This window comes from Fusarium coffeatum (genome assembly GCF_003316985.1).
Source record: "Fusarium coffeatum strain FIESC_28 chromosome Unknown BRIP53273_contig_258, whole genome shotgun sequence".
Classification (NCBI taxonomy): domain Eukaryota; kingdom Fungi; phylum Ascomycota; class Sordariomycetes; order Hypocreales; family Nectriaceae; genus Fusarium; species Fusarium coffeatum.
Window position 1 is genome coordinate 1 of NW_022158050.1, and position 27,158 is coordinate 27,158.

The 27,158-nt window shown below is 48.3% G+C and overlaps 8 protein-coding genes across 8 annotated transcripts; 5 read left to right on the forward strand and 3 right to left on the reverse strand.

The window, feature by feature from the left end:
- Nucleotides 1-986: 986 nt before the first annotated feature.
- FIESC28_09681 (uncharacterized protein) lies at nucleotides 987-2,711 on the forward strand (the record flags this gene model as incomplete). Its single annotated transcript, XM_031163817.1, has 1 exon — nucleotides 987-2,711. One exon carries the CDS (start codon nucleotides 987-989, stop codon nucleotides 2,709-2,711), a length of 1,725 nt encoding a protein of 574 aa, XP_031012109.1.
- Nucleotides 2,712-3,112: 401 nt separating this feature from the next.
- FIESC28_09682 (uncharacterized protein) lies at nucleotides 3,113-6,195 on the forward strand (the record flags this gene model as incomplete). Its single annotated transcript, XM_031163818.1, has 2 exons — nucleotides 3,113-4,674; nucleotides 4,722-6,195. 2 exons carry the CDS (start codon nucleotides 3,113-3,115, stop codon nucleotides 6,193-6,195), a joined length of 3,036 nt encoding a protein of 1,011 aa, XP_031012110.1.
- A 166-nt stretch (nucleotides 6,196-6,361) lies between these two features.
- FIESC28_09683 (uncharacterized protein) lies at nucleotides 6,362-6,688 on the reverse strand (the record flags this gene model as incomplete). Its single annotated transcript, XM_031163819.1, has 2 exons — nucleotides 6,362-6,578; nucleotides 6,633-6,688. 2 exons carry the CDS (start codon nucleotides 6,686-6,688, stop codon nucleotides 6,362-6,364), a joined length of 273 nt encoding a protein of 90 aa, XP_031012111.1.
- Nucleotides 6,689-7,698: 1,010 nt separating this feature from the next.
- FIESC28_09684 (uncharacterized protein) lies at nucleotides 7,699-9,054 on the reverse strand (the record flags this gene model as incomplete). The annotated part of the gene is made up of 1 exon (XM_031163820.1): nucleotides 7,699-9,054. One exon carries the CDS (start codon nucleotides 9,052-9,054, stop codon nucleotides 7,699-7,701), a length of 1,356 nt encoding a protein of 451 aa, XP_031012112.1.
- A 2,852-nt stretch (nucleotides 9,055-11,906) lies between these two features.
- Nucleotides 11,907-12,551, forward strand: FIESC28_09685 (uncharacterized protein; the record flags this gene model as incomplete). Its single annotated transcript, XM_031163821.1, has 1 exon — nucleotides 11,907-12,551. The coding sequence occupies one exon, from the start codon at nucleotides 11,907-11,909 to the stop codon at nucleotides 12,549-12,551; it is 645 nt and encodes a 214-aa protein (XP_031012113.1).
- A 1,271-nt stretch (nucleotides 12,552-13,822) lies between these two features.
- Nucleotides 13,823-16,304, reverse strand: FIESC28_09686 (uncharacterized protein; the record flags this gene model as incomplete). The annotated part of the gene is made up of 3 exons (XM_031163822.1): nucleotides 13,823-14,646; nucleotides 15,191-15,249; nucleotides 15,301-16,304. 3 exons carry the CDS (start codon nucleotides 16,302-16,304, stop codon nucleotides 13,823-13,825), a joined length of 1,887 nt encoding a protein of 628 aa, XP_031012114.1.
- Nucleotides 16,305-23,502: 7,198 nt separating this feature from the next.
- Nucleotides 23,503-24,619, forward strand: FIESC28_09687 (uncharacterized protein; the record flags this gene model as incomplete). Its single annotated transcript, XM_031163823.1, has 2 exons — nucleotides 23,503-23,902; nucleotides 23,949-24,619. The coding sequence occupies 2 exons, from the start codon at nucleotides 23,503-23,505 to the stop codon at nucleotides 24,617-24,619; spliced, it is 1,071 nt and encodes a 356-aa protein (XP_031012115.1).
- Nucleotides 24,620-26,345: 1,726 nt separating this feature from the next.
- FIESC28_09688 (uncharacterized protein) lies at nucleotides 26,346-26,725 on the forward strand (the record flags this gene model as incomplete). Its single annotated transcript, XM_031163824.1, has 2 exons — nucleotides 26,346-26,517; nucleotides 26,574-26,725. 2 exons carry the CDS (start codon nucleotides 26,346-26,348, stop codon nucleotides 26,723-26,725), a joined length of 324 nt encoding a protein of 107 aa, XP_031012116.1.
- Nucleotides 26,726-27,158: the final 433 nt, after the last annotated feature.

The following is a 27,158-nucleotide window of genomic DNA, read 5'->3' on the forward strand; positions in this document are numbered from 1 at the left end:
CCTTTGAAAAGTGTAAATATCTTCCAAAACTTTATCTGATCGTGGTCGAGGCTATGGTGCATTTTATGTATCATCTAGACTATGACGTCACATCGGGGCAGTCTGCTATGGCTTTTCATACTACAGTGTACCAAATCGCAGACACATACGACGTCCAGTCCTTGAAGCAACATGCTCGTACTCAGTTCAGCACCGCTGTCATAGAGCTCGAAGGCTGGGACGAGGCCGAGTTTCCGACCGTAATCCACTCATTATGGTGGAAAATGAAGGTTTTGTCAACGAATTCACAGCGAACGGACCTTTTGCGGTGGAGATAATTTGTTTACAGAGAGAGAAGCTCAACAAGGTTCGTCGCTATCATTGTGACAAGTGTAAGTATGCCTTCGACTTCGGCGATAATAAATTCTTGTCCGAAGGTGCTGATGGGCAATTGCTTTGAGGACCAAGCTACTGCCCGGTGTGCAGAGTAAATGGAGTGCATGTTGCACCTGGAGCGGATGAATAAATCCACTATCAATCGAGAGAGATAAATTGAAGATTCTCAATGCTAGAAGCTAAAATATCTTAGATTAGAACTACACAGTATACGCTGTCTTGATTCTGGGATCCTTAACTGCGAACTTGCTTAATCTACTACCTCCTGTATTGCGATGCAATGTAACGCCAGTAAAATAACTCATTCAAGTCCAAAAGCTATTTATTGGCTTCTTACCGACCCTGTGTGCCTTGAAAGCCTGAAAGCCTCGTGCGGCTGAAGTCTCACTAACCAAGAGCATGCTAGCTGAACTTCCAGTACCACCTCATCAAGCAATCCTCCAACCTGTGTGCCTTACGTGGCTTACAAATTGGACCATGGCGTGGTCCAGAACCCTCAAGATCTATTTTTGCATGCTCAGCTTTTGCCAAGTCTCTGTATATAGTTTTCTCTTGGCGCCCATTTCAACGCATCTTGTCAATTCGCAGCATATCTCCAACACACGCCGAAAATGCCCTTCGACTTTAAAGCCTATGATCAAAAATGCCAGGGTCTTACTCTGGAAGAACTTCAGCGAGAATGGGAGCACTACACCCGCTTAATTTCAGGCGCTGCTACTTCCACTGCCGTATCGGGTTGCGCCATCCCATTGACTCTCGGCGTCTCGACAATCGGCGTCGCAATGGCCGCACCAGCAATCCACAACGCGCGCAAAAAACGTGAAATTATCGAACGTCACCTCAATCGCCTCAACGCAACGGATCATACTCGAAAGCGAGATGTTCTTGGCAGTATGGCTGTCAGCGGGACAATCGGTGTGGTGACTCTCGGTGTTGGAACAATGGGCGCTGATGCTGTAGCTACAGCTGGAGCCGAGCATGGGATTCAATCAATTGTTGCGAACGAGACAGCTATCAAGATCGTTTCGCATGCTGCGCTTGACGGCGCGGGAATGATGGTTGAGCATAGGCATACAGATCATTTGAAGAAGAAGGATGCGAAGAAGGCCTTTCAGAAAGCTGGTGTTTTCCAAGCTGTTCAGGATGCGAAGGCTGCTGAGGCTGGCTATACTGTACAGCAGTATCCGAATGGTGGTCAGTATGTCGTTACTGGCCAATCTCAGGCTCTTCCCATGCCACCTCCGCCTTATAGTGCCGCTGTTGGACTGGCGCCTGTTCAATCTTCTTATCCTTTGACCCCGAATGGGTATCCTGAGGACTTCAAGTCTCAACCAATTGCCCAGCCGGTTACATACTTGGCACCCCAACAGACTGGACCGCAGCAAGCCTACGACTACTCCCAACAGCAACAAGTTCCAATATCCTATGCGCCATCGCGCATGCCATCAGCGAATGGCCAGACTTTTTCACCACCCCAAACTCCGGCGACTCAATATCCTCCACAGCAACAAGCACAGCCGGTCATCGCTTCATACACTCCCGTCCCCACAGCGCAGCCATTCGACATGTCTACAATGCAACAAGCTCTTCCAATGACACTTGCACCTACTGCATCTCATCAACCACCACCTTGGCAGTATGTCCCGATGCCGCCTGCGCAGGAATGTATAGTGCAAAGCCCTTCAGCACAGATTCCCGGAGCACCGCAAGCTGGACATTGCCCACCAGCGGCAGTCGGATACATCCCACCACCACCACCAACTCCTTCCGGGTATGCTCCATCTGTCACAGCTCATCCCCAGCCAACGCCACAGTTTGTTCCTGCAGGTCAAATGTCACCACCCATGGAGTTGTCCAGTGTTATCCAGAGCCCTCAGCAAGTTCTGCAACATACCGGATACCAGCCTCCAACCCAGCCCCAAACTCACATCCAAGCTGGATACCTTACACCCCAATCCTCCAGCAACTACCAAGCTCCTCTAGCCAGTGATCTAAACAGAGGAGACTCAATGATCAGTACCCAATCTTTCACTCCGCAACCATACAACCCGCAGCATTATGGCCCCATCAACCAGCAAGAGCAGGTATATAATGCATCGGCTCTACCAATCACCAGCACACCTATACCTGCTCCTCAAGTCAGACCTCAACCAATGCAGTACCAAATGCCTCCAACCCCTCTCCCAACAGGCTCAACCATGAATGGCTACCAATACGACAACAAAGGTTCCTATTTCCCAGTTGAACCTCAAACTCCACAAGCAACCGGCAGTATCCAGATTGCTTACCAACCTCAATACTACCCGCCTCCATCACCCATGCCAGTGACGCAATAATCGAATTGATGGGTTACAGTAGAAGAACTATAACGATCACATGAGATATGCCTAATTCAACGGGCATCGGGTTAGTTAGGAACTTTTTGTTAGTCAATCAAGTTTTCTCCTCACATCTCCATTTCAATGCTACGTTTCAGCGGGGGAAGAGGGGAAAGTACATAAACAGTTCATGACATAATTCGGCATCGTGCGAGGTTGCGGGGATTATTCATGCAGATCGCGGATATATACCCCAGATTTGCTGTGTCGCGATAGGTGCGCAAACTACCAATGACGATCGCTGTCTTGGCATCGTCGATGGAGAACAACTTGAACCGAGGTGAAAACAACATATAAAACGTCAAACAAATTTGTTTTAGCACAGAATGGGTACAGGATTCACGTCTCATCAAGTCACCATGATGTCTCTGTCGACTGCTGGAATGTCCATGGGCGGCTTCCCGGGAGCCTTGCCTGACTGGAGCAACCTCAATGTCCTCCAGCGCAACACCCTTCCCCCCAGAGCTCACTTTTACTCCTACCCCGATCAAGAATCAGCTCTGTCATTCAATCGAGAACAGAGTCTTTATCACAGTCTGAATGGAACTTGGAAATTCCACTACGATCCAAGTCCTTTTGATGCACCAATTTGGGAGACCGCCAATACTACCTCGTGGGATGACATTGAAGTCCCCGGTATGTGGCAGCTGCAGGGCTATGGGCGTCCCCATTACACCAACATCGACTACCCATTTTCTGTTACCCCGCCCAATGTTTCGTACTCCAACCCAACGGGCTCTTACTGGCGAGAGTTTGAGGTCCCTGAAGACTGGGAAGGCGAACAGATTCGATTGAGGTTTGAGGGCGTAGACAGTGCCTTCCATGTGCGAGTCAATGGAGAAGAGGTCGGCTATGCGCAAGGGAGTCGTAATGCTCACGAGTTTGACATCACGGATTACCTTTCTGCAGAAAAGGCTAATGAACTGGCTGTGCGCGTTTATCAATGGTCTGATGGTACTTATATCGAGGATCAAGATCAGTGGTGGCTCTCTGGTATTTTTCGCGACGTCTATCTCATCCCATTCTCCGAATCGTCCATTGTTGACTATCAGGTTGATTCCGAATTGAGCGACTCTTTTGATGAGGGCTCGTTCAAAGTCAATGTTACTATTCAAGGCAAAGAAGATGATTTGGCCATCAAACTGCTTGCACCAAATGGTACGACGCTCGATGATTGGAAGGGTGCTTCTTCCAAGGTCTACGAGAGGTCAATCTCTGGAGATGATTTCCACATGTGGTCCGCCGAAACTCCCAATCTGTACACCCTCCTCATCACCTTCAACGGACGAACCATCAGCCAAAAGGCCGGTCTCCGTCGCGTGGAAATGAGCGGACCCAATTTCTACGTGAACGGAAAGCCCATAATCATCTACGGTGTCAACAGACACGAGCACTCCCATCTCACAGGCCGCACAATCAATTACGCAGACATGCGAAGAGATCTCATGCTCATGAAGCGCTCCAACATCAACGCCATTCGTGCAGCGCATCAGCCTCACCATCCCGATTTCTTCGATGTCGCTGATGAGCTCGGCTTCTACGTCATTGGAGAAGCCGATCTTGAGTGTCACGGCTTCAGAACCTTTGAAGACACCGAGGAGAAGGCTGCGGAGTGGCTTTCCAACAATCCCGAGTGGGAAGACGCTTATATCGACAGGGCTCGTCAGCTCGTTGAGCGATATAAGAACCATGCTTCAATCATTATCTGGTCACTTGGTAATGAGTGCTTTTATGGCCAGAACCATGCTGCGATGAGCAAGTGGATCCGAGATCGTGACCCAAGCCGGGTCATTCACTACGAGCAGGACCATGAAGCCAATTCGACGGATATGTACAGTCAGATGTATACTACGCCTGATTACGTGCGACAGTGGATCAAGGACCATGGTGATAAGCCTGTTGTTCTCTGCGAGTTCGCCCAGTAAGTCACCTCAATCAAGCACTCGCAATCAAGCTAACCTTTTTCAGTGCTATGGGCAATGGTCCAGGTGGTCTCGTTGAGTACATTGACATGTTCAGAACCGAGCCCCAGTCTCAAGGTGGTCTTGTCTGGGAATGGAGCAACCATGGTATCCTCAAGGAGGAAGAAAATGTCACCTACTACGCCTACGGTGGTGACTTCGGCGATGAACCCAATGATGCCGACTTTATCATGGATGGATTGACCTTGTCTGATCACACGCCCATGCCTTCTCTGAGAGAGTATGCCAAGGTCATCCAACCTGTGTCTGTCAAGCTGGCGAAGAATGGCAGTGCGATGACTGTCGTCAACCACTACGACTTTCTCGATCTCAGTCATCTCGATGCTTCATGGCATCTAGTCGCGGACGGTCTCAAGACTGAGCCTCAGCCTCTTTCTCTTCCCAAGATCGCTGGTGGTGAGAACAGGACTCTGGCGCTCCCTCCCCAGAACAGTACCTGGGGTGGTGAGTCTTGGGTTACTGTCGAGTTCAGACTCAACGAAGACGCTTCCTGGGCGCCAAAGGGTCATCTCATCGCGTGGGACCAACTTCACATTAAGCGACCCACCTCCTCCACCAAGAACACAGCCTCTCTCACCCGCCGGCAAGAACCCTCAGAGTTCGAGCGCAACGGCACAAAACTCACCTACAAGAGCGGCGACGCTACCTTCGGCTTCGATCTTCTCCAAGGAAACGTCACTTGGAACATCGACGGCGTAGACGTCTTCCAACGCGGCCCCGAGCTCTCCTTCTACCGCGCTCTGACCCAGAATGACGCGTCCGGTTCGGGCGATGGACCCTTGTGGGACAAGAATAGGATCTCAATGGTTTATCCACAAATCAGAGACGTTAGTTGGTCCACTGACCAAGATGGCGCCACGGTGCACTACAAGGTCTGGGTTGGGGTCCTGACTCAAGCTTGGGGCATCGAGGCAGACATGGTCTACAAGATCCCCTCCTCAGGACCACAACTTCAGCTGCAAGCTAAGGGCGAGTTCATTGGCAAGAACGAATCCCACACCATTCCCCATATCGGCCTCATGGCTGTTCTGCCCGAGTCCTTCGATGATGTATCCTGGTTCGGTCGCGGTCCCGGCGAAAGCTACAAGGACTCGAAGCAGGCCGGTCGCATCGGACAGTACAGTTCGAGCGTCCCCGACCTATTCACCCACTACGATTATCCTCAGGAGAATGGCAACCGAGAGGACTTGCGCTGGCTGAAGATTGGTAACAAGGATGTTACGCTTGATGCTCGACGAAGCAAGGGTGAGGAATTCAGTTTCACGGCGAGGAGATATATGCCTTTTGATCTTGATGATGCCAAGCACCCGCACGATTTGAAGCCGTTGAACATGACGGTATTACATCTGGACTATGACAATAACGGGCTGGGAAGTGCGACTGTTGCTGTAAGGCCCTTTGAGCAGCATCGTTGTTATATGAAGCCGTTTGACTTTACCTTCGACTTTAATATTGCCTAGCTACATAGGTTCAGTTACTTAAATCTCAAGCAAGAAGTTATTGCTTTATTATATAGTAATACTGACAGCAATATGTCTCACCAAGAGGACCTGCCTCTCACTAAAGTAGCAACAAATGTCTGTGGTACATGGTTTGCCCGACTCTGTGTCACTTGCTACACCCGACCTATGCCTTGTAGCTCTTCTGCGCACCACGACGGTGCATAACCCTTTTTGTGTCGATTGGTAGACCATCTGGGCCCTCGTTCTCGCGACGGCAGTTGACGCCGACTTCATTGCCGCAACGAGCAGGCAGAAGGCAGCAGCCATCGGCACGGAATACTTCCAAGCCGTCACTTCCCTTGCCCAGTGAGACGCAGTCTGGGCCGTCGGGAAATCCGCAGCTGAGTGAGAGGTCAGTAACAGAGACAAAACAACGGTACAAAGTGGAGTCCTACCCATTCTTGGCAAAGACGCCAACGGCGAAAAGAGTTGCGACTAAAGCGAACTGCATTTTATGTTTCTGATGAAAAAAAAATATAAATACACAAGTAAATATGGGACGTTGAAGTTTTATAGAGATCAGAGAATAGCATATTTTAACCCATGGAATAGATACTCTATATATACCTGCGATAGCTTGCATCCGTCGAAAATGGTTATAGTGGCTCTAGACTTGGCTGAAACGTCGCCTGCCTCCGTGCCTGTAGCGAAATTGAAACGTGCAAGGTTTTAGTGCCAAACAAACTTTAACATGTTACCTTACGGAGTAGATGAATAGTCACAATTACCAGCCTGTACCCTAGCATTAATTAGCGTTCCACATCCCTACCCCTGCCATATATGCTGGATGTTTAAACATCAAGGGCCATTTAGCCCGCATCTTTTAGTATCGATTATATATCATTTTTACTTCTTATAGCTGTGACAGGAAGATAGTCTAACGTACCTCTGGGAACTCAAAGAACCCCAGATCCCTGTCCAAGGACAGATTCAACACTGCCATCCGGCGGTCTGTCAATCACAATGTTTGGTATTTTTACCGTGTCGCAAATATCTCCGACCTGGCTCTTAATTAATAGCCGCCCGTGTTTACGGCCTACCTCCGTGCCATCGCTCAGGATAGAATATTCCTTTAAAGAGGTATTTAGATCGGCGATGATGATAATCATTTCTATGTCGTAGATATTGAAATTTATGGCAAGCGATCGACCTGCATCAAAGTAATGGAACATCCAGGGCGTTACGTGAGTGCTGGCGGATGCATGATGTGTAAACGCGACAGCCTACAAGGAATTGCGATCTATCGAATTGAATCCAGCGGTGTTGTAGATGTGCTGGTTATTCTTGAGATTTATAAAAATTAGAAAGGACTATTACTTAATTCATACCTTCTCTTTACTACTTGACTACATCTTCTTTAATAAACACTCTTGAAATAAATCTATATGACTTATATATATACTGCTACAGCCCTACTAAGGTAGCAGTAAGAACGATATAATATATACAATTGAAGGTTGCTTAGATAAGCATATAAGGATAGATCTTGCATTCCTCACTGGAAGTGGTCATTGCCTCGGCAGTGGTTGTGGTGGACTCGACAAGGGTAGAAGAGGTAGTCTCGGTTGAGGTGGCAGCTACAGTGGTGGAAGTGTCCGACGAATACTCAGCAGAGGTGGTAGTCGAGGCCTCAGTGGAAGACGTCTCGGTAGTGACCTCGGCCGTAGTAGTGGTGCCCGAGCTGAACTCAGTAGTTGTCGTGGTCGAGGCCTCGGTCGACACAGCAGTGGTTGACTGGGCCGTTGTGGTGTCGGAGGTGGGCTCAGTGGTTGCGGCAGACTGCAGCTCAGTAGAAGTCTCAGTAGAAGTGGCCGCTCCAGTGGTAGCAGTCGTGTCTGAGGAGACGACGGTGGTAGGGGTAGTAGAGGCCGTAGCAGAGGTCTGGGTTGTAGACTCTGCTGTCGGAGTAGAGCCCTCTGAGGAAGTCGCGGTGGTAGACTGAGCTGTTGTGGCGGTGTCTGAGGTAGGTTCGGTAGACTCGGTGGACTCGATGCTAGAGTTGGCCGTTGTGGTTGTGTCTGACATAGACTCTGTGACAGTGGTAGATTGAGGCTTAGTAGAGGGCTCGGTAGAGGTCTCAGTCGAGGTGACCGCTTCAGTCGTGGTGGTTGTGTCCGAGGGGGACCCAGTAGTGTCAGTAGTAGAGTCCACAGCGGAGGTGTCGGTGGTGGAGTCGGCTACGGTAGTGGTGACCAAGCTAGGCTCCGTACCTGTGGTTGTCGAGACGTCAGTGGAGGTATCGCTAGCAGACTCAATTGCGGTTGTCGTATCTATGTGGGTGGCAGAGCCAGTGGAAGTGGTGTCATGAGCTTCAGCAGAAGTCTCGGTAGAAGACTCAGAGGTAGAAGTGGCTGTGGAGGCTGTGACTGAAGGAGACTCAGTACCATCTGTCACGGCCTTAGTGGTGGTCAGGACTGTATTGGTTGTGTCTGAAGTAGACTCGCCCGCAGTTGTCGTGGTCCCAGCAGAGGTCCCGACGGTGGTGGAGCCATCTGTTGTACTGGTCTCACTCCGCAGAGACTCAGCGCTCGTACCACCAGTGGCACTCGTGGACAAGGTCTCGGTCTTACTTGCAGTACCAGTGGTTGCAGTAGTCAGAGACACGTCAGAGGTTGAAGTGCCAGATGTCTCAACAGAAGTCTCGCTGGAGGTGGATGAGACATCAGTGGAACTCTCAAAGGTCAAAGAAGTGGAACCAGAAGTGGCAGTGGCAGACGATTCAAGAGCTGAGGTCGTCGAAATGGGACGAGGTTTGCATGGCGAAGCGACAGCAGAGCGAAGCGCGAAGGCCACGACGAAGAGCCTTGCAGAAACCATATTGAACGAGTGAAAGAAGGTCGGTGTGCAGAGGGCAGAAAGCCACGCAGTTGGGACAACCTCTACTACACTTTATTCTTCCTATCAAGATACTCTCACCACCACAAGTTCCCCTGTATTAGCAGGGCGACAGTCCGCTAACGCGACTGAAGCTAAGTACAAACTATTGGTTCCAGGATGTCTTGGCGCTTAATCCCCCTGATAAAAACCATGGGGAATAAACGTTTCCCATTGCGATGTCACTAACCGGATCTCTTGACTTTAAATCGGGTATAGCGCTAACTGGGCGCTTGTGTCAATAGTTTGAAACGGTGAGGTTACAATTCCGCTGGACCCGGATCCGACGCCGTGGATTACGACAAACCGTATTTAGAATTAGCATCTTGGCATACAGCTCAAGCTTGAAGTGGTCTTACATCGACCAGTCATGTTACGGGTTGGTGGAAAGAAGCAATTTACTAGAGTTCAGTCGACGAAGATTAGTCCAGGTTAACGCTCAGCTTCGATTGAGCAAAATCACCTCCCGCATTCCTTCGCTTATACCAGCCCAATTCGGAGGTATTATGGAGTCATCAATGAGATGCGCTGTGAAGAGATGCAGCGCTTGCTTCACTGATTGCTCGGTGTAGCCGTAGCAGCAGCCGAACATACCGCTGGTACCCGCAAAGAAAAGGAGTCTGCTTCTGCTGCAGTACGCTTATCGGTTATCTTATCAACCCTTATACGGTAGTTATCAGGGTAGAGCACTTGACTGGACAGGGATCGCTATGCCTTAAACATCTTTCCGTTCCGATTATCAAGGATGGGCCGTTGCCGCCGGCATCAATTCTTCCAAGTCACCGGTACAGCAGAATGAGGATTGCCTCAGGGATTAAAGATTTCATCGCTGAGCCAGGTTAGATTAACCCAACCTCTTGATATAAGTTATCAGCTTCGTTCAATCAGCCACGTTCTATTGTAAGGATGATGTTTGCGAGGGATGTGAGAACAACACACGATGCCGGAGCAAATTGACCGACTCGTTCCTGTGATTGCACGCAGATGGGAATGACCATACAGACGCGTGCGCGGCGGAAAGGAAAGCACTGGCTCTTTCACAATGGCTGTCTCGCCAAACACTGCGAGGTTTGCAATCCTTCGTTCAGCCCTATTGCTTTTCAGCGTACAAGTCGCAAATCAACGGCTTCCTTATTGCATGACTCAGAAAAGGTGTGTCGATATGGAGCTTTCGTGTCGTCTAACCTAGATCACAGGGGCTTGATTAGCGAGATCAGATCGGTCGAATTCCGCGATCTCCACTGCGGCTGGCTTAGAGTGGATATCGCCAGTTGACCGGGAGTGGCTAAGATAAGGACTGGAAATGGCTTCAGAGGCTTGTTCCGAGATCGGATCGACAGGAACAGCATTCCAGAGCTTCAAAAGGCTTTACAACAATTCCAAAAGTCAATCGAGATCGGAAGAGAGTAAGTGTAGAAACGCGCAGGGAAGGGGATTAAACTTGGAGATAGCATCACGGGAATAAGTGCAGGTGTAAGAAAAGCTCGCTTACCTGTGAGTTGAATAGCCCTGGTCAAAACCGTGTTACTCAGCTGCATGGCCATGTACGTAGTACGTAGTACGTACTTGGGTGAACATCCAGTCCTCATTCGCCACTCGCGTCAAGGAGAGGCGTTGGTATTCTCCCAGGTGCTGGCTCAATTTCGAGTCTCGACTCGACCAAAGCACTGCGACTCTAGTTAGATTATAATCTCTCAACTCGTATGAGGGCTAGTGACTTAGTTGTTTTTCTCTTGGTCGACTCTTTGTAGAATGTTTCTGTTCTCGTGGGTTGGCCGAGAATGTTCGATCGAATACCGTATTCTGCACAACTACAATCTGGGTGTTTTACCAGTTTCAAATACAATGAATTGGCACAATCGATAGATTGACCAATTCTCTCGAGTATTTCTTTGTATTTCTCATTTAAGGATCTTTTATCTCAACTAGGCACGTAAATATTCTCTAGTTGTAAGCAATAATCGTGTTCCTCCCGGGTAGCTTTCCCAACGTTAGATGAAGAGGGGTTACCTCGCTTGTTTTACATAAGACGTCCTTCAACAGGAGCCTCCACCAAGCTAAACTCTTTTTTAGACACTCGTAACGCCACGATCCTTCACCTTACAACCAGATCGTTCACTCTCCAATCCCTGACCCTGATGTCCAACCACTTTTCCATATCCAGTAATCCGCCGGCCAATCCCAAATTCCGCACAACCACCTTCGCGGAAATAAACCCCAGCAATCAAATGTTGCTTGGAACTCAACAGCCAACGTCTCGTGGCTTACAATAGTTTAATTGCCAGCAATAACCTTAACTTACCTAGCCAATTGGATTTGCCGGGGCCTTCCTGACCCCTGGTTTCCGGCAGTACGGTAATGGTTATGCGGGTACAGCGATCCGGGTTTCGCGACGAGACTGGACTTGGAGTTGAGGCCTACACGGACGACTTTGTCCGTCGAGAACAAGACCCTTATTCCTCTCAGCTGCTGCAACAGCTTGCTAAGTTTCGATAATCTGTTCAATAGTTCAGGACATGGTCTTTCAGCTGTTAACAAACATCATGAACGATTCCTTTTTCGCAAGTCGGCGTCAAAACATCGTGCCAGACCGACAGTCCGGGAGATCTAGACTCTCGATGAAGGCAAACAGAGCTTTGTGTTCAGCCTCTCCTGAGCCCTATAAGAAAGAGAAAGGATCGTCGCTCTAATCACATCTTCACCACTCAACCTCAACTCCTCATCAAGCAACTTAAAGCAACTTCAAAGCAACAGAATACTTTTGTATCTCTCCCTTTCCAACACCAACCTTCAAGATGCAATACTCCACTCTCATCACTGCTGCTCTGTCAGTCGCCTCTGTTGCCGCTGCCCCCAACAACAAGCTGCCCTGCCGCAGCCTTGAGGAGTGCAACCTGGTCAACATCCCCTCCGGCTCCCTCTGCGGCCTCGTCGGCTACCGCACCAACAACGAGGCCAAGTCCTACGACAGCATCCACAAGGGCAAGCTGACCCTTGACGGCTGCATCAAGGCCTGTGGCACCACCAAGCCCGACTGCAAGTCCATCACCTACGATGATGTCAACGGCATCTGCTACTTCTCCAAGTTCGACATCAAGACCACTGCTGTCCAGCAGAAGCCCACCGGCTACAAGTTCTACGACGCTGGCTGTGGCTTCGCTAACTCCAAGGACGGCGCCATCTGCGGTCGTCAGGGCTGGCGCAACAACGGGGCTGCCACTAGCTACGATAGCGTCCACAAGGGTGCTCTTGACCGCAAGAACTGTGTTGCTGCTTGTGGTACTACCAAGCCTGACTGCAAGGCTGTTGCTTACGATGAGCCCAACGGTATCTGCTATTTCTTCAAGCACACCGGTACTACCATCAACCCCGCTGATGCCGGCAAGGGCTTTGCCTGGTACGATGCTCGCTGCCTCGACTGCCCTGCCATCAAGCTCTAAGTAGGAGACCATCTAGGTCATGTTTATGAGTACGATGACTGGTTGTGTACTCTAGACTGTTCATCTCTCATGGTTAATTCTGGTCTTCTCTTGGAATGCAAAGTGCTCGCTTGAGCATTGTTATGCACGCTATGGTTTAACGGTCTTTACTGTATATAATGAATAGCTATGCTTGATAGTATTATGTCACATGTTACATATAACTCTGTCGATAAACTTTTGTGAAGGCTTGTACAAATGCAAAAAATGAGATATTGCCGGAATCTAACCAGCTGCGTTGGACAAACAGGGAATCGAACCCTGGACCACTCCCAGTGATGAAGCTCAGAGGAGCGAACATGCTAAGGGAGTATTATACCACTAAACCATTCGCCCGTTCATTGTTACTAAGCAATTCAAAATTGGGTACATATAGTCCACGACACTGGAGAAAGGAATCATTGGCAAGAAACAGTACAGTCGATAATTGAAGGACGTATTCAATTATTGAAGATCAAAAGAAAGAAGGCATCTTACCGAGGTCCTCTGTCTCAAGTCGAAGCCCCCCTTGCTCATTGATAAACTCCACAATTTCCCTCAAATCGGTCGGGTTAACAATACGTCGCACCCATCCACTCTGGCCATCATGAATAAAATACTCGCTGTTAATTTCAATAATGAAAATAACCTCGTTGCTGCTGTATCGGGTTCTGAAAAGCGGCTTGACTTCTCCACTAATACCGCAAGCGCTGACAAGATCAGCGACCTCTCCGTCATCCCCCCATTAAGTGGGACTGCTGAAATCTTCGTATTTGGCCGTCCAGCCCGTGGGAGGTTTAACCTATTTGTAATTGGCTACCATTGTGGCAGTATGGTGGACCATAACTTACATTCGTGTTGGTAACAACGACACCATTAACTACCTTTGTCAAGGACATTGTTGTGAATTAATAGAAGCTGAAATGAAGTGCGATGTGGAATGAGAAGTCTGGATCCCAACGTAAACTTTCGAAGGCGAGTGAGTAGGTATAAATTGGTCTGATAACACAGGACATATCCAGCTGAGGAATTTCAGCTCTGTACTAAAGGAATTGGCGTATCCTCCCCGCACGCACGGACGAACGAAGAGCTGATATCAAAACCAATGTTTTAAATGGAATGTAATAGTTTCATGCAAACGTTTCAAGTCGCGTTATGGTTGGCCTGATCGGTAGGTCAGAGAGCGACCGGGGACATTGGCTTGTTGCGTACAGCGATATGAATGCAAGGAGGCAAGAACCCTCAAATCTTAATTAAACCAAAAAATCTGAATGAGTACGCTCAATAACAATAGAGCGTAGTGATACGTTCGGGGGAGCGCAAAGTGCGTACAGGATTGTGTCAACAACATCCTTGTTGGTGATTCCCTCGCTCAGGCCACGCTTCAAACCCCACGCCTCATCCGTCGGGGATACGTCCTCGATCAGACCCGGATAAACCGACGTAATCCGGACAGGGCTGCCATTCAGTTCCTCCACCAAGCCCTGTGTAAAGCCATCCTGGGCTGCCTTGGCCGCTCTAAAGGGCAGCGAGGCGCCTGTCAGTCTTGCATGTGGGAGACCAGACATGGAAACAACGTTATGAATATCCGCATGCGGTCTCTGCTTCAGGAGTGGCAGCAGGTCTTTAGTGAGGATCATAGTGCCTGTGACCGCTGAATTGATCACAGAAACGATCTGCGAATACGTTTGGTTTTGAAAGGCACCGTCTGTGAAATGTGCACCGTTGTTGACTAGTATGTCGATGTCAGGATGGGACGAGGCGATCTGTTCCGCTGCATTGACGACAGATGAAGTGTTCGAGAGGTCGCAGACAATGGTTGCTGCTGATACACCACTTCGGCTTTGAATTATGTCGCGGACTTGCTCCAGCGCTTGTAGAGATCGGCCTAGTAGCAACGGAACTGCTCCTCGGTCCGCGGCCACGATTGCCAGTGCGCGACCAAGACCACGACCTGCACCGGTGATGACGATTTTCTTGCCCTTCATGTCTTGTTCGGAGAATAGAAATTCGGTTTTGTAAGTCGTGTTACCCTTGCTTCCTCTGTTCTGCCAGACAGTGTTGCGATCGATTGTTGCTGGCGGGTGGTATTTATGAATCTAGCTGGGACGACTGGAGGGATACTTTGCGATGATGATACTCTAATTCTCGTAGCGTGCTGACTTTTGTTCCTGTATCATGTCCCAGTAACCACAAGATATACTCATAACTCTGCTTACAAATCACAAAACAGCACAAGGTTATCACATCAGGCCATAGATTATAAATCGCGGGGTCTTTTGGTCTTTCTAAATGCCTGTTCCGCTATCGGCTGCAGAACGCCAAGACTCCGCAATGCGAGATGTCTTTCGCAGGGCGCATGTCCAGGCTTATCGATAGCATAGACAATTATCTATCCTGTACCAGTGCTACGCATCATCATATGTCTTATAACCCCCAGCAGATGCTTGTATCGTCAGAAGATATGGTTCAAGAGAGAGAAAACAGAAGAGTAAATAAGTAATAACGAGTGGCTTAAAAGTGGCTACAAGAGCAACGTCATGAAGCAGCGCCTGCTAATAATCCTAGCATTGTTTATTATTTGAGTGAGGTTCGTAACAATGGCAGCGTAGATGACTTACCGAACAAGGTGAAGATTGCCCATACAGCTCCTGATTGGATCATTTTCGTGGGACAGAATCTGTATACAGTCAGCTCTCGTGAACGTATACCAAGGAGAATAACAACTCACAGAGCCCCAGTCATCTCAAGATACCTTGTCCAATAAGCCCACTGGACCAGATAGACATATCCAAGAAGTAACGTCGCACATACTGCGTTCGCCACCCTCTTGAGAGTAGTCTTGTTCTTGCCCTTCTTGACACCGACCCTCGTCCTGCCATCGCTACTTATCGTCACACCCCAATGCCTACCAGTCTCATAACGTCGACCTTCAATCGGGTATGCCTCACCGTAGCGCTTATACACCGGCACGAAAGCCAGCATGCCAAGAAACATGATGCCCGGTGTACTGGACATGAAGCTCACATGATCGGAGGCGTACTCGCGGGCTTTACTGTCTGAAGGGAGACGATTCCACGTGACGCCAGTGAAAATGGCTGATATGAGGAGCAGTAGCAACTCTGAAATGCTTGTCGCGATCCAGGCGTCTGTGTAGGGAAATTCGACACGGTCGTCGTTGCTACGTTTGATGATGGTCGATTTATCCCAGTCGCGGGGACGCTTGGCGAAAACGATGCAGCGTAGCAACCCGACGATGATAGGATGGAAGCGGGGTCGCGATATAAAAACAGTGAAGATGTGAAGCATGCTCAAAGTGTTGTACGTACTGCCCATCAGGCCAGCAACGATTGCGTTGGCCGTGAGCTGACAGGCGAATGTTATAGTCCATGTGAAAGCGACACTGTTCTTTTTGCGTTTACCAAGCTGACTGCGCGTAATCCAGTGGACAAAAGGCCGGTACGCGAAGAGAGGCACCAGAACGGTGATGATAGCATCCGTAATGGCGAACCACGTGAGAATCTGAGCACCGTTGGGACAGGACCCATCAATTTTACTAGGCGAGACGATCCATTCGAGTGGTATTGGCGGAAGAGGGGCCGAGTACAGGCCTGTATTGACACCGAGGTATGGTACGATGGATGAGCTGTTGAGAGAGGAAATGTTGCCGGCCGCAAAGGCACCGGCTGGTAAAGATGATGATTCGCGTCCAGGCCGCGAGAATAGAATCCCCATGATGGCTGAAGTTGACAGAGAACGAAAGACTGATAGTGGAGACATTAATTACTCAGGGAAGTCGAAGGGATCAGATCATCACAGTCACCAATCGACAAGTAATTTTAGGACGAAAGACGGCCAGGCCGAAACAGGGTAAGTGCTACAATACGGATTCGAATCCCAGCGTTACACGTCTCTGACCCCCTGCTTACAATAATTTTCAGCGAATGGTTCATTCAGATGGGTCTTGCGCTCCCCATAAAACCCGTCAAGTTCATCAATCTGATCTCCTTCCTGACGTGGGCGTCTACTGCGCCGCCATGAAATGCATCTCACCAACGACAATTTCAATCACGTTTCAGCACCTACCACTCCCTCTGATAAATATACAAAATTTGTTTGACTACTGATAATCAGCAGCGGTAACATGAATTGGGATTGTTCAAGTCTCCTTCGGAGGATCCAAACCACGGTCCCGAATAAACGCAGTCCCGAGCAAACACGCTGCAATCAAAGGAACCTGCAAGATAAAAACGCTACGACTGGCCGCCATATACGCGTCTAGAACACCCGGCTTTTGGCGCATTGAGTCCGGCAGGACATACGTTGAGCTGGCAAGATCCTTATACTCTGCTGGTAGCTTGGCGCTTAGACGCGCTTGAAGCACTGCAGCGGAGAAGGCCAGACCACAAGCACCCCCCATGCAGCGATAGAAGTTGCGGTTGGAAATAATGACGGCGCGACGACTCTTTGGGGAGTGAGCTTGTAGGGCGATTAGGGTTGGTTGGAAGATACATCCTACGCCTGTTCCGACGATGAAGAGGACGACGGCGATGACTGCAGGGTGGGTTTGACGATTGAAGATCAATGCAAGACCAGATCCCCTAAACCATGTTAACAGACATTACAAGAGAGGTTTGAAATACTTACAAAGTCCAAACTGCAAAGCCGAACACAATGACCTCGCCATATCGCAATCGACGACTGATATACTGTCCAGAGCCAATCGACCCAAGCATCTGAGCAGCGACCAACGGGGTGTAAATAGCTGCCGACGTCATGGCGTCATATTGGTGTGGGTTTTGAAGGTAGAGAGGTACGTAGTAGAGAAAGGATTGATACACAGCGCCAAAAAAGAAGTTCTGGGCCAGCATGATGGAGAGAGTAATGTTGCCGTAAATGTTTACTAAGAAGGGTCAGTAAGCAAGGCGGTATCATTTGTTTAACCAAGACCACGTACCTGGCATCATGGGAAGCTTGGCCATCTTCCACTCCCATATAACAAAGACGACGAACAATGCACCGCCGACAGTAAGGAAGCTGATCGACAGAGGCGAGTCCCAAGAAAAATACGAGCCACCTAAACATTCAAAATTAGATACTGCACATAGAGCAAGAGCAGAGAAGACTTGCCTCCAGAAATAGGAATCAAGAGAAGGATGATACCCGCGCCTGACACAAACGTCCCCATCCAATCAATCTTGAAAATTCCCTCCCAGAAGCCAACAGTTGCAGGCTTGGATGGAAGGAAGAAGTAGGCGAGTACGCCCGCACAAAACGACATAGGCGAAAGTAACCAGAAGAATGCTCTCCACGACGTCTGACGCATCATCCCAGCGGCAATGAAGGGACCAACAACGTTACCCAACCCAACTGTAGCTCCGATGACACCCTGAATCTTACCTCTCTGCTCCAGGGTAACGATATCAGAGATAATAATGTTGGAAAGATTCTGAACGCCGCCACCGCCGATACCAGCAACAGCTCGGAATACATAAAACATAATTGCATTCTTACTCAGCGAGCATAACAAGTCAGCAACGCAAAGCAGCAAAATGGCTGAAACGAAAACGACTTTGCGGCCAAAGACGTCAGATAGTCTGCCGTAGAGCATCTGGAAACACGTATTGGCGACTAGACTCGACGTTCCAGCCCAAGAAATGGTGTTCTCGGCGCTAAGATCGTGCGCGATGGTGGGAAGCATGACGGAAATTCCATTCTGGTCGATGATGGTGAGCAGTAGCGAGGATGATAGGGTTGCGAGGGCGATGATGAGTTGGCGACGTGGGAGGAGGTTGGTTTGGTCCTGAAGAGCCTTCTCGTCCTTGGTGAGAACTTGGGGAGCCATGACTCAATATGTCGCGTCGTTCGTCACGACACAAGGCATGTAAGATATCTGATGTGAATAGATATGAGAGCACCGGTCTCTTAGCGATCTTATAGAGAGATCCGGTGTTTTGGTTGAGTCATAGTGACTGATCTCCAGATCTGCATTCAAGGGTTGAGATGATGATGTTCGTGGCCGGCACCGGAGTGGGTCCGGGATTTGTCCGCGGATTTCCTCCGAAAACACTTTATCAGCCAATCCGATGCACTGTCCTCGTCATCAAGATCTCTTTCCCTCCTCTGTATTTATTCAGATAGTCTCAATGTCTCTTTACATTCCTCAACTGCCAAATGGCCTCATCAGTAAACGCGGGCGGAACTCTTCCCTTGCCACATAACGGCAACCCAGCTATGTTCGATAACCGAGTATACCATCGCAACAGCTCACCGTCTTCAATGGATACCTCATGGAATTCCATCCCATTGTTGCTCGTGTAGTCCTCCCACAATGCCTCCCATTCTTCCTGCGAAGAAAGATCTGTAGCGTTTCTTCCTGCAAAGACTCTTGCGAGTGCGATTGCTTGATACTCGTAACTGCGGAAGGCGAGGGTCTTTCCTAGACCGATGATACCGAGAGTGGGGAAATCTTTGAAGAAGGTGTGTAAATAACTTCCGTTGAGCTTCGACTTACTGTAGTCATATAGCTCTTGTCTATCTGAGTTGGTGTTCCAGAATGGGAAGGACGGTTTATATCCTGTGCAGTAAATGATGTGATCGATCCCCGATAGGGAAGAGCCATCTTCGAAAAGGATCTGTCCTGTTTCCAAAATGAATTCTTCGATGACAGGTTTCCAATTGATACTTTTCACTGATTCGGGCGCATCCCATATGGTCCTGTGTCTTCTGGAAATATACACTGGCGATTGGGCGACTTTCACCAAATCATGGGCAATATCCCGACCTGAAAGAGAGTTTCCCACGATGAGTACCTTCTTGTTGTTGAAAGGGTCAGGATATCGATAGGATTCCGAGTGTGAAACACTACCCGGGTATCTTTCCATGTATTTCTCAAGCCCCTTCACTTGCGGAACCTAATCTCGTCGGCGATGAGCTGTCACGGCGATAGAGAACACGTACATATGGAACAGAATGCTGCCCATTAGCAATGATAACAGCTTCAAATATCTCTTGCCACCATTCGTCAACACCTTCCTCGAGGTTATACCTTCGCAGTGTAAGTTGCCAGCCATCCTGTTCGGTGCTATCAGAGATCCTGCTGAGATCTTCCACGGTGGTATTGAGAACTAGTAAATCTTCCATTTGATGAAGAGAATAGTAGTCCTGGAGGTAACGTAGTGGAACGTGGTGGGGTACGAATGGACCATAGGGAAACCTCTTATCAGAGAACGACATTGCTATCTCAGGAACAGTTGTTCTTTTCCTCATTAGACTCACTCACGGATAGATCTGATGCAGGCAACGTACGTCAGAGACTCATACATGGGAGTAGAATGGTAACTCTGTTTTCTATCATGAGGCTGCTTTCGCGGCAAGCTAGCGGGGATATTTGAAGGAGGGTCCAATGCGGGCGGAAGGGCACCAGGCTTGATACTGGAACCCGACGTATCTTCCTTATCATACAGCCTAGAGATCGAGAAAGGGGTCAATGTATCGTCTCAGATTGACCGCCTAAACTTACCATAGCCCACCAGGCGCTTCCCTCCTCTCGAAGACCTTAATCGTATCGAAGCATCCTTCCGCTTTCAGTGCGGCAGCAGCAGCGGTTCCTGATAAAGTTAGCCAGTAAGCCCTTTTCCTGGAAGACTTGCGAGGTCTACCTGATGCGCCAGCCCCGATAACAGCAACAGACTTTACCTGGGGTTCTGTGACCATCTTAGAGTTACTTGATGAGTTTCAGGGAGTTGAAAAGTTTTCCTTTTCCACATTACTGGATCAGTGGAGTGATAACAGGTCATGTGATAACGTTCTATTTACTTCCATGAGTGGGGATACGGTCTGATCATTACATTTGTCCTGGACCGTGATATTTGGCATCTTTGAGCGTAGCACAAAGTGTGTGTTGAAATATTCAGTAAAGAGACAAATATGGAAGAGATATTTACGTCTGTATTTAGTCTTATCGTCGATTCACAGTTAAATAACCCTGAAAGTCTAGCCTCCATCCATTGAGAGAACCATGTTGTTGCAAGGAACACTCAACCCACTAAGGGTCACAGTTACAGTAGTAAGAGTCCCCTATCATCCAGTTAGTGACTATGACTCTTCAGATATCATCTCTTGATAAGACTTACCTTCCTGGCTACATGCCTCCCTCCAGTTATCCTCATTGCCAGCAGCACCCATCTGCTTGAGAGATTCGATGCAGTCATCACAGTTGTTGATAGCCATGCAGTAGCCAGCACAGTACTGCTGGTTTCTGGTCGTGCAGCCTGTGTGGCATGGAGAGCCTGCTCCTCCAGCTGGATTGCCAGAACATTCAGCCCAGCACAAGGCGTTGGTTTTGCTGACACATGACGAATAACCGCCTCCCTGACAGTTGGGGTTCTCTCCTACTCCAAGTGGTGCCTGGCACTTTCCGGCTAGGGTGGCTGGTGCTGAGGCAGCGAGGAGGAAGGTAACGAGAGTCTATTGTTGTCAGTTGGTTCCGGATGAAGATATCTGGATCATGTGAAAGCATACCCAGGCAGAATGCATGTTGATCAATTTACTTGTTGTGAGCTAGTAGAGAAGCTTTACTGGTGAGAATGAGTGAGAAATCTGGAAGCTGAAGAAAACATCGATACTTATATATACTGGCTTGATTATATTTCAACTGCCGAAAACTGAAGTTCCCGAGGCAAGTTCCTGGATCCATCAAGTGACATCACCGTAAGCCGGACTGAATCCTTCATCTCGTAGTTAACGCAGTGAAACCCAGTTCAACTGTTGTTTAAAGGTAATGCCAAGTTTAATTGTGGATCGAAGGATTCTCAGCTAGGCACAAAATTGACGATGTATTCTAGCGCTCCAGGATTAGCGTCAGCCTGGCTCAGCTTACCGTCTTGGCCGACGTCGAATCGCGAGATCGGGAGCAGGAGTTCTCCTCATCTTATCTTGATAATCTGGGTCTCCAGAGAATTAACGGGCTATGGTTGGGTGTGAAAGTTCTGGGGGCTCTTTGCAATACCTGATTTACGGCTCGGGACGTTCGTATCTAACATACGATGTGTCAATCGCGCTGAGACGGCCTCAATGTGTCCCTCCGACGGCCCGTTCCAAGCGCCCGACTTGGATTTCTTTAATAGCACCGACCTGCCTTGTCGATGAGTTGTACTTTTTCTGCGACCGCACATGCTCAGCCATTCATTCAGATACCATGGTTCCGCTTGTCATATAGGTGCATTTTGAGAGGATCAATAGTAACAGGTGCTCATCCTGCCAGACAATTCTTCTCCTTGCAATAGAACCCTAAGCAAGGGACAAATAAGACACTGGTGTCAAAATGTCGGTGAGACTTTAATAGGACGTTATTGGCACTTATTCTGCCCTTCTGGGCGTGGAAGCTGGAAGGAAGCGTGCCGAGCTGGAGGAGGAAAATATTACTCACAATATCAGGCGACGGGTATGATTCAACAGATGTCTTGAGATACATATGGAAATATCAACCAGTGGTTTGCCAGACGGCGTGGTGCCGGGTACCATTACCCTGCTTGGAGCCTTCCTGGCCACTGGCTTGTTATTGACTGATGCAATAGACTGATCCTGGTTACAATCAGTGTACAAACTTTGTCTCTGCCGTTACATCTATCGGGGACACTGGCCCTTGTCTCAGTCTACAATCAACCTGTACTAGTTTGCGATATATGGACTCTGTCGACAGTGCGGCTTAGGAGTCTAGATCGACGCCTCCATGAACTATTGAATCGAGAACCATCTCATGATGTTTCAATGTAACGGTAATATTTGCCTCTTATTTAATTACAAAAGATAGAGAGTCTTCCGAGATCTTCCTGCAGTTTCTTGCAATTTCTAGCAGTATTATTCTCATATCTTAAATAAAGCAAACCTCTTCATCATGGTTAGGCTAGCGTTTCTTACTTGGCTGGTAGCTGCCACCCCTGCATTTACTGCGCCCAGCGCTGCAATTAGTTCGCTCAGCGAGCGAGCTTGCACCACGCCCGCTAATTCACTTAAAACCCCGAATTTTGAGTCCACTCCTTACAGCAAGGACGCCCCATGATATGGTTTTTTGTTCACACTAATTTATTTTAGCACCTTGGGAGTTCAAGCCTACGTACGCTAAACAGGGTACGGCATCAATTGTCACGGGCGGTTACAAGAGCTCTCATGCCATTCAATTCGGCGCGACATCAGGTTATCAGGATCCCACAAGCTACAATAAATTCTTCCAAACTTTCAAGATCTGTAAGGCCTCTCGCTTCCAGCTTTCTTGGTCGATGCTCCTTCCCAAGAATGGAGCTTAGTACACAGCGCCGTACAAGCCTGGAGTCTTCGTTCAAGCGAAAGCTCCAGATGGTCTCTGGTATCAGATGGGATCTTTCTCTATTGAGACCACCTCTTTCAGCAGCACCATCTTTACGCCAAACTACAAAGGTACTCACCAGGTTGATCAGTGGGCGAACTTTGTTGCAGACTTTCCGAATTCGCAGACTGGTACTTGGACTATTTCAATGGAGTGGTACCTGAATGGTCCACCTGCTGCAGGCGGCAAGACATCGACGCTGAGACTGAAGGTGGATAACTTTGCTGTGAAGCCCAAATGATCTAGCGAGGTGTCATTACAATGTTTATCTCGAGAAACTTTAGTCATGTTGGAAGGATAGCTTGAGTATCAAGATCAAGGATGAGAATGGTATGTATGGCATTAAGATCATCTGAAAGTGGCCTTTGGAAGTTGCGGAGATTGATATACTCTACCGAATACCATCTTTGCTGAGTACTTAATTCCTTGCTCTGATGACAAAGATTTCCATCACGATTTATGTTCGGGTTTCTTTCCGCAGCTCTCCTCAAAAAGCGGGGTCTTAAAATAACATCATCACTGATATCCAACATTCAGGGCATCTATTAGCTGAATAAATCCATCAAAATGTCTACTAAGCACTCATTCGACTCACTTCCACTTCGTAAAGATGGTCCTGATGGCAACGCCTGGGGCCTTTTCGGCGACAAGGACGAATGCGGCATGCTCAACCTGTTGACTCCCGACATTGTTGCAAAAGCTGCTTCGGAGATCCGTGATGGCGTCCGAGTTTCTACAGATTGGCCTCTCAATCGTATGTCACGACCTTGCTTTGGCCGTGCTCCATTCAAGCATGAGATCACTACAAAGACCCCTCGGGCAGTAAACGACGATACTTTGACATTCAATACACAAAGCAGTTCGCAGTGGGATGGCTTTCGACATTATGCGTATCAGAAGGAAAAGCTCTGGTTCAACGGGAAGACTCTTGATGAGTTGTTGTCAACGGATGTCAATGGAATTCAAGGTACGTTGTCTGTTCCAGGAAGACGATTGCGAGCTAATTGACGCAGCGTGGGTTGAGCGTGGTGGTATCGTTGGGCGTGGAGTTCTCCTTGACTATGCATCATGGGCAGATAGCAACAACGTCGCCTTGACCCCCTTCGATACAAAGTCAATCACAGTCGAAACCTTGAAGAAGGTTGCAGAAAGCCAAGGAACAATTATTCAACAAGGCGACATACTCTTCATCCGAACAGGGTGGGTTCGAGCCTACGACAGGCTTACAGACGAGGAGTGCAAGGCCTTGGCAGATCACAAGGTCCCGCCGGCCCATGGCGTCGAGTCTTCTGAAGACACTCTTCGATGGCTCTGGGACCAGGGCTTTGCGGCTGTTGCGGGTGATCAACCTAGTATGGAGGCATGGCCTTGTCAGAATACGGATTTCTTTTTACATGAATGGCTTTTAGCAGGTTGGGGAATGCCAATTGGAGAGCTATTTGATCTGGAGGTATTAAGTAAAGAGTGTGAAAAGAGAAAGAGGTGGTCATTCTTTTTCACGAGTATGCCACTCAAGGTGAGTTCTGACGCCTTGTATCTTACCTTTGAAACTGATCGAATTATGCTTGCAGGTCCCTGGAGGCGTGGCGAGTCCACCGAATGGCGTAGCGATCTTTTGATCAACAGACTCAGATCTAAGGACATCTGCCGCAGCCGACAGTTTCTTTACAGCTTTATCACATAGCCCGAATTGAGTCCCATCCCCAAAATTAAGCAACCGATACAGTTCTCCAATTCCCATTAATGAATCTCAGCACCTCGGGAACTCATGATCATATACATCAAATAAAGCACGGCATTAATCCCAATTGACAACTTCAACGTCATTCGGTTCGGCGAAATCTGTCGACCCTTCAAAATCTACAAAGTCTCCGGAGTGGCCCGCAGGTTACTTCTGTAACCGGTGTTGGTTCAAGGTTATATTACATATTCTGAGATCGATGTAGCTGCTGTTCCGAATGCTCCCGCTTTCCAATTAAGATACAAAATGTTAAATGCTTCTCCACTTCGTCCTGAAATCATCAATTAACGTTTATCTGTATCTACTGGACTATCAAAAGTGGAACAGATGAGCACTTGGGATGGTACGAGGTGATGTTCGAGGAGGAGATACAATTGACTGGTACTGATCCTGACAATCCACTTATCCGTCAGGCTTGAGTTTCTTGTTAAGACAAGTCCTGCGAAGGCTGTAGATACTTTTGTCTCGACTTCGGTAGTTGAAACAGGAGCAACTTCCGGCATGACTTTGTGAAAGAATCATAGCTCATATTGCACAATTGGCATTTAACTGTTTCCCGGCTATCCTAAATATTAGGCCATTTGGTAATACGACGGTTAATGCTGGTCTTCAGCGTTCTTTGTTAATTAAAAGTGGATCTAGATTCATGTTCCCTTTGCCTTTCTACAAAAGATAATACTTAGAACAAATACTTCACTGTATTTAATCCTTGAAGTCGGGCTACTCCCAGAAAGCTTGTGCATTCTGCTAGCAACTTCCTTCACATCATCCTCCATATCATGGAACCATAGCGAGTTGAGTCTTCCATTCAATTTGAGGGAAAGTCCTGTCAAGATGTGAAGATGGAGATGCAGAAAACGCAGTTGTTTTGAAACCAGCCTTGTAAACCCCTGCTGTGTTCTCTTTCCTCTTTGTCTTTGAAATTCATTCCCACACGTACTGAAGATCGTTGGTTATGTGGAGCCGACGGAGTCATCGGTTGACTCGCTAAGCAGTTGCATTTATATCCGATTGGTGGGTGTTGCTTCCCTGACCCACCTGAAGTGGATTGCCTGTAACGCGATGAACATGAACAGCGTGTCGCGTCACCCATCACAACAACAGACATACAGAGTCACTATTGATTCAATTGTAAAAATGTACTGTATATAAATGATTCAGACGGGCGCTTGTTAGGCATTGATTACTGAGGTGTAGGTGTTCAAGTGACGCAAGCAGCTAAGCATGATTGGTGAAGCCCCGGTCTCAACATCCTGTTGACTATGTGGTGTTAACAATCTCGTACTTAGCCAGCCGACAACAAGCCCATCAAAATGCAAAAAAAGATAAAATTCAAAAGAGTGTAGAACATATACGTGCAAATCAGCTTCCATTTTATGTATCTATAATAAGTTCCAGGTGTACCAAGCATTGCTACTCTTGATAATAAGCTTCGCAATGATAGTCTAGGGTATGCTTAACGTTATTCAGTGGACTGCCCTTACCAAAAGCGGACACTGACATCTTATCTGGGCTGGACTAATCAATGACGTCAAAGTTCCGTATCATGTGCCTAACTCTGTCGTAAGCTTGTTTCTGATCGTGTGTTACAGTTACAAAAAGGCTGGGTCTCTCTCTTTTCCCCCTCTTTCTTCTGCCAAGCTCTTCTTATCAAAAACTACCCGTCAACATGTTTAACAACGCTGTCATTTCCTTCCTCCAACTCTGGCTTGCGACGCTTGCCTTTGCTGCTCCCATCGCTAATGATGCCATCAGCGCGAGCGCTGCTAAGCCCTGGCATTATGGTACCGGCGGTGGAATTGTCGGATTCATTGTCTTGGTCCTTGATATCCTTGTCTGGAGTAAGTCCTCACTCACCCTCTACTATGGTTGATCAATTGCTGACGACGTTGCACAGTCGAGGTCCTCCAGTCGAACCGCCCCGTTTCCCACAAGATCCTCTGGTGTCTCGTCGTCTTCCTCTTCCCCATTGTCGGAATGATCATCTACTACCTGTTCTCGAACCGCCAAGCTCACATGCGAAGCGGCGGCTACGACCCGATCCCCTAAGTTGGTCCAATCAACACGACAAGAGGAATATGGCTATGTTGCGACACGACCTAATGTCATGCTGCAAGTGATGGGGAATTGGATTCTAGGAGTTCAGAAGCATACGAATGGGAACCAGCCATTGTCTTTTTTAGTTATGAATTGACGAAGTAATTAACGCTATCGAATGCCGCTCTCGTTCCAGTAATACTCCTTAATGTTGTCACGGGCGCGTCGTTCCATTTCTCGCCGTTCCCAATATCCAGTGGAATAAATTATGTGATGATTTCTCGTAACCTTTGTATTTATTCCGCCATCTTTAATCCCGCTCTAGGAGGCCTCTGGTCTAAGCGCCACGGAGAGGCTGGGATCATACCGTGGGCTGGATAACTGAAACATGGTAATGACGACGTATCTCAACCAACCGGCTAGAGCTTGGGCCGAAGCGGGTAAA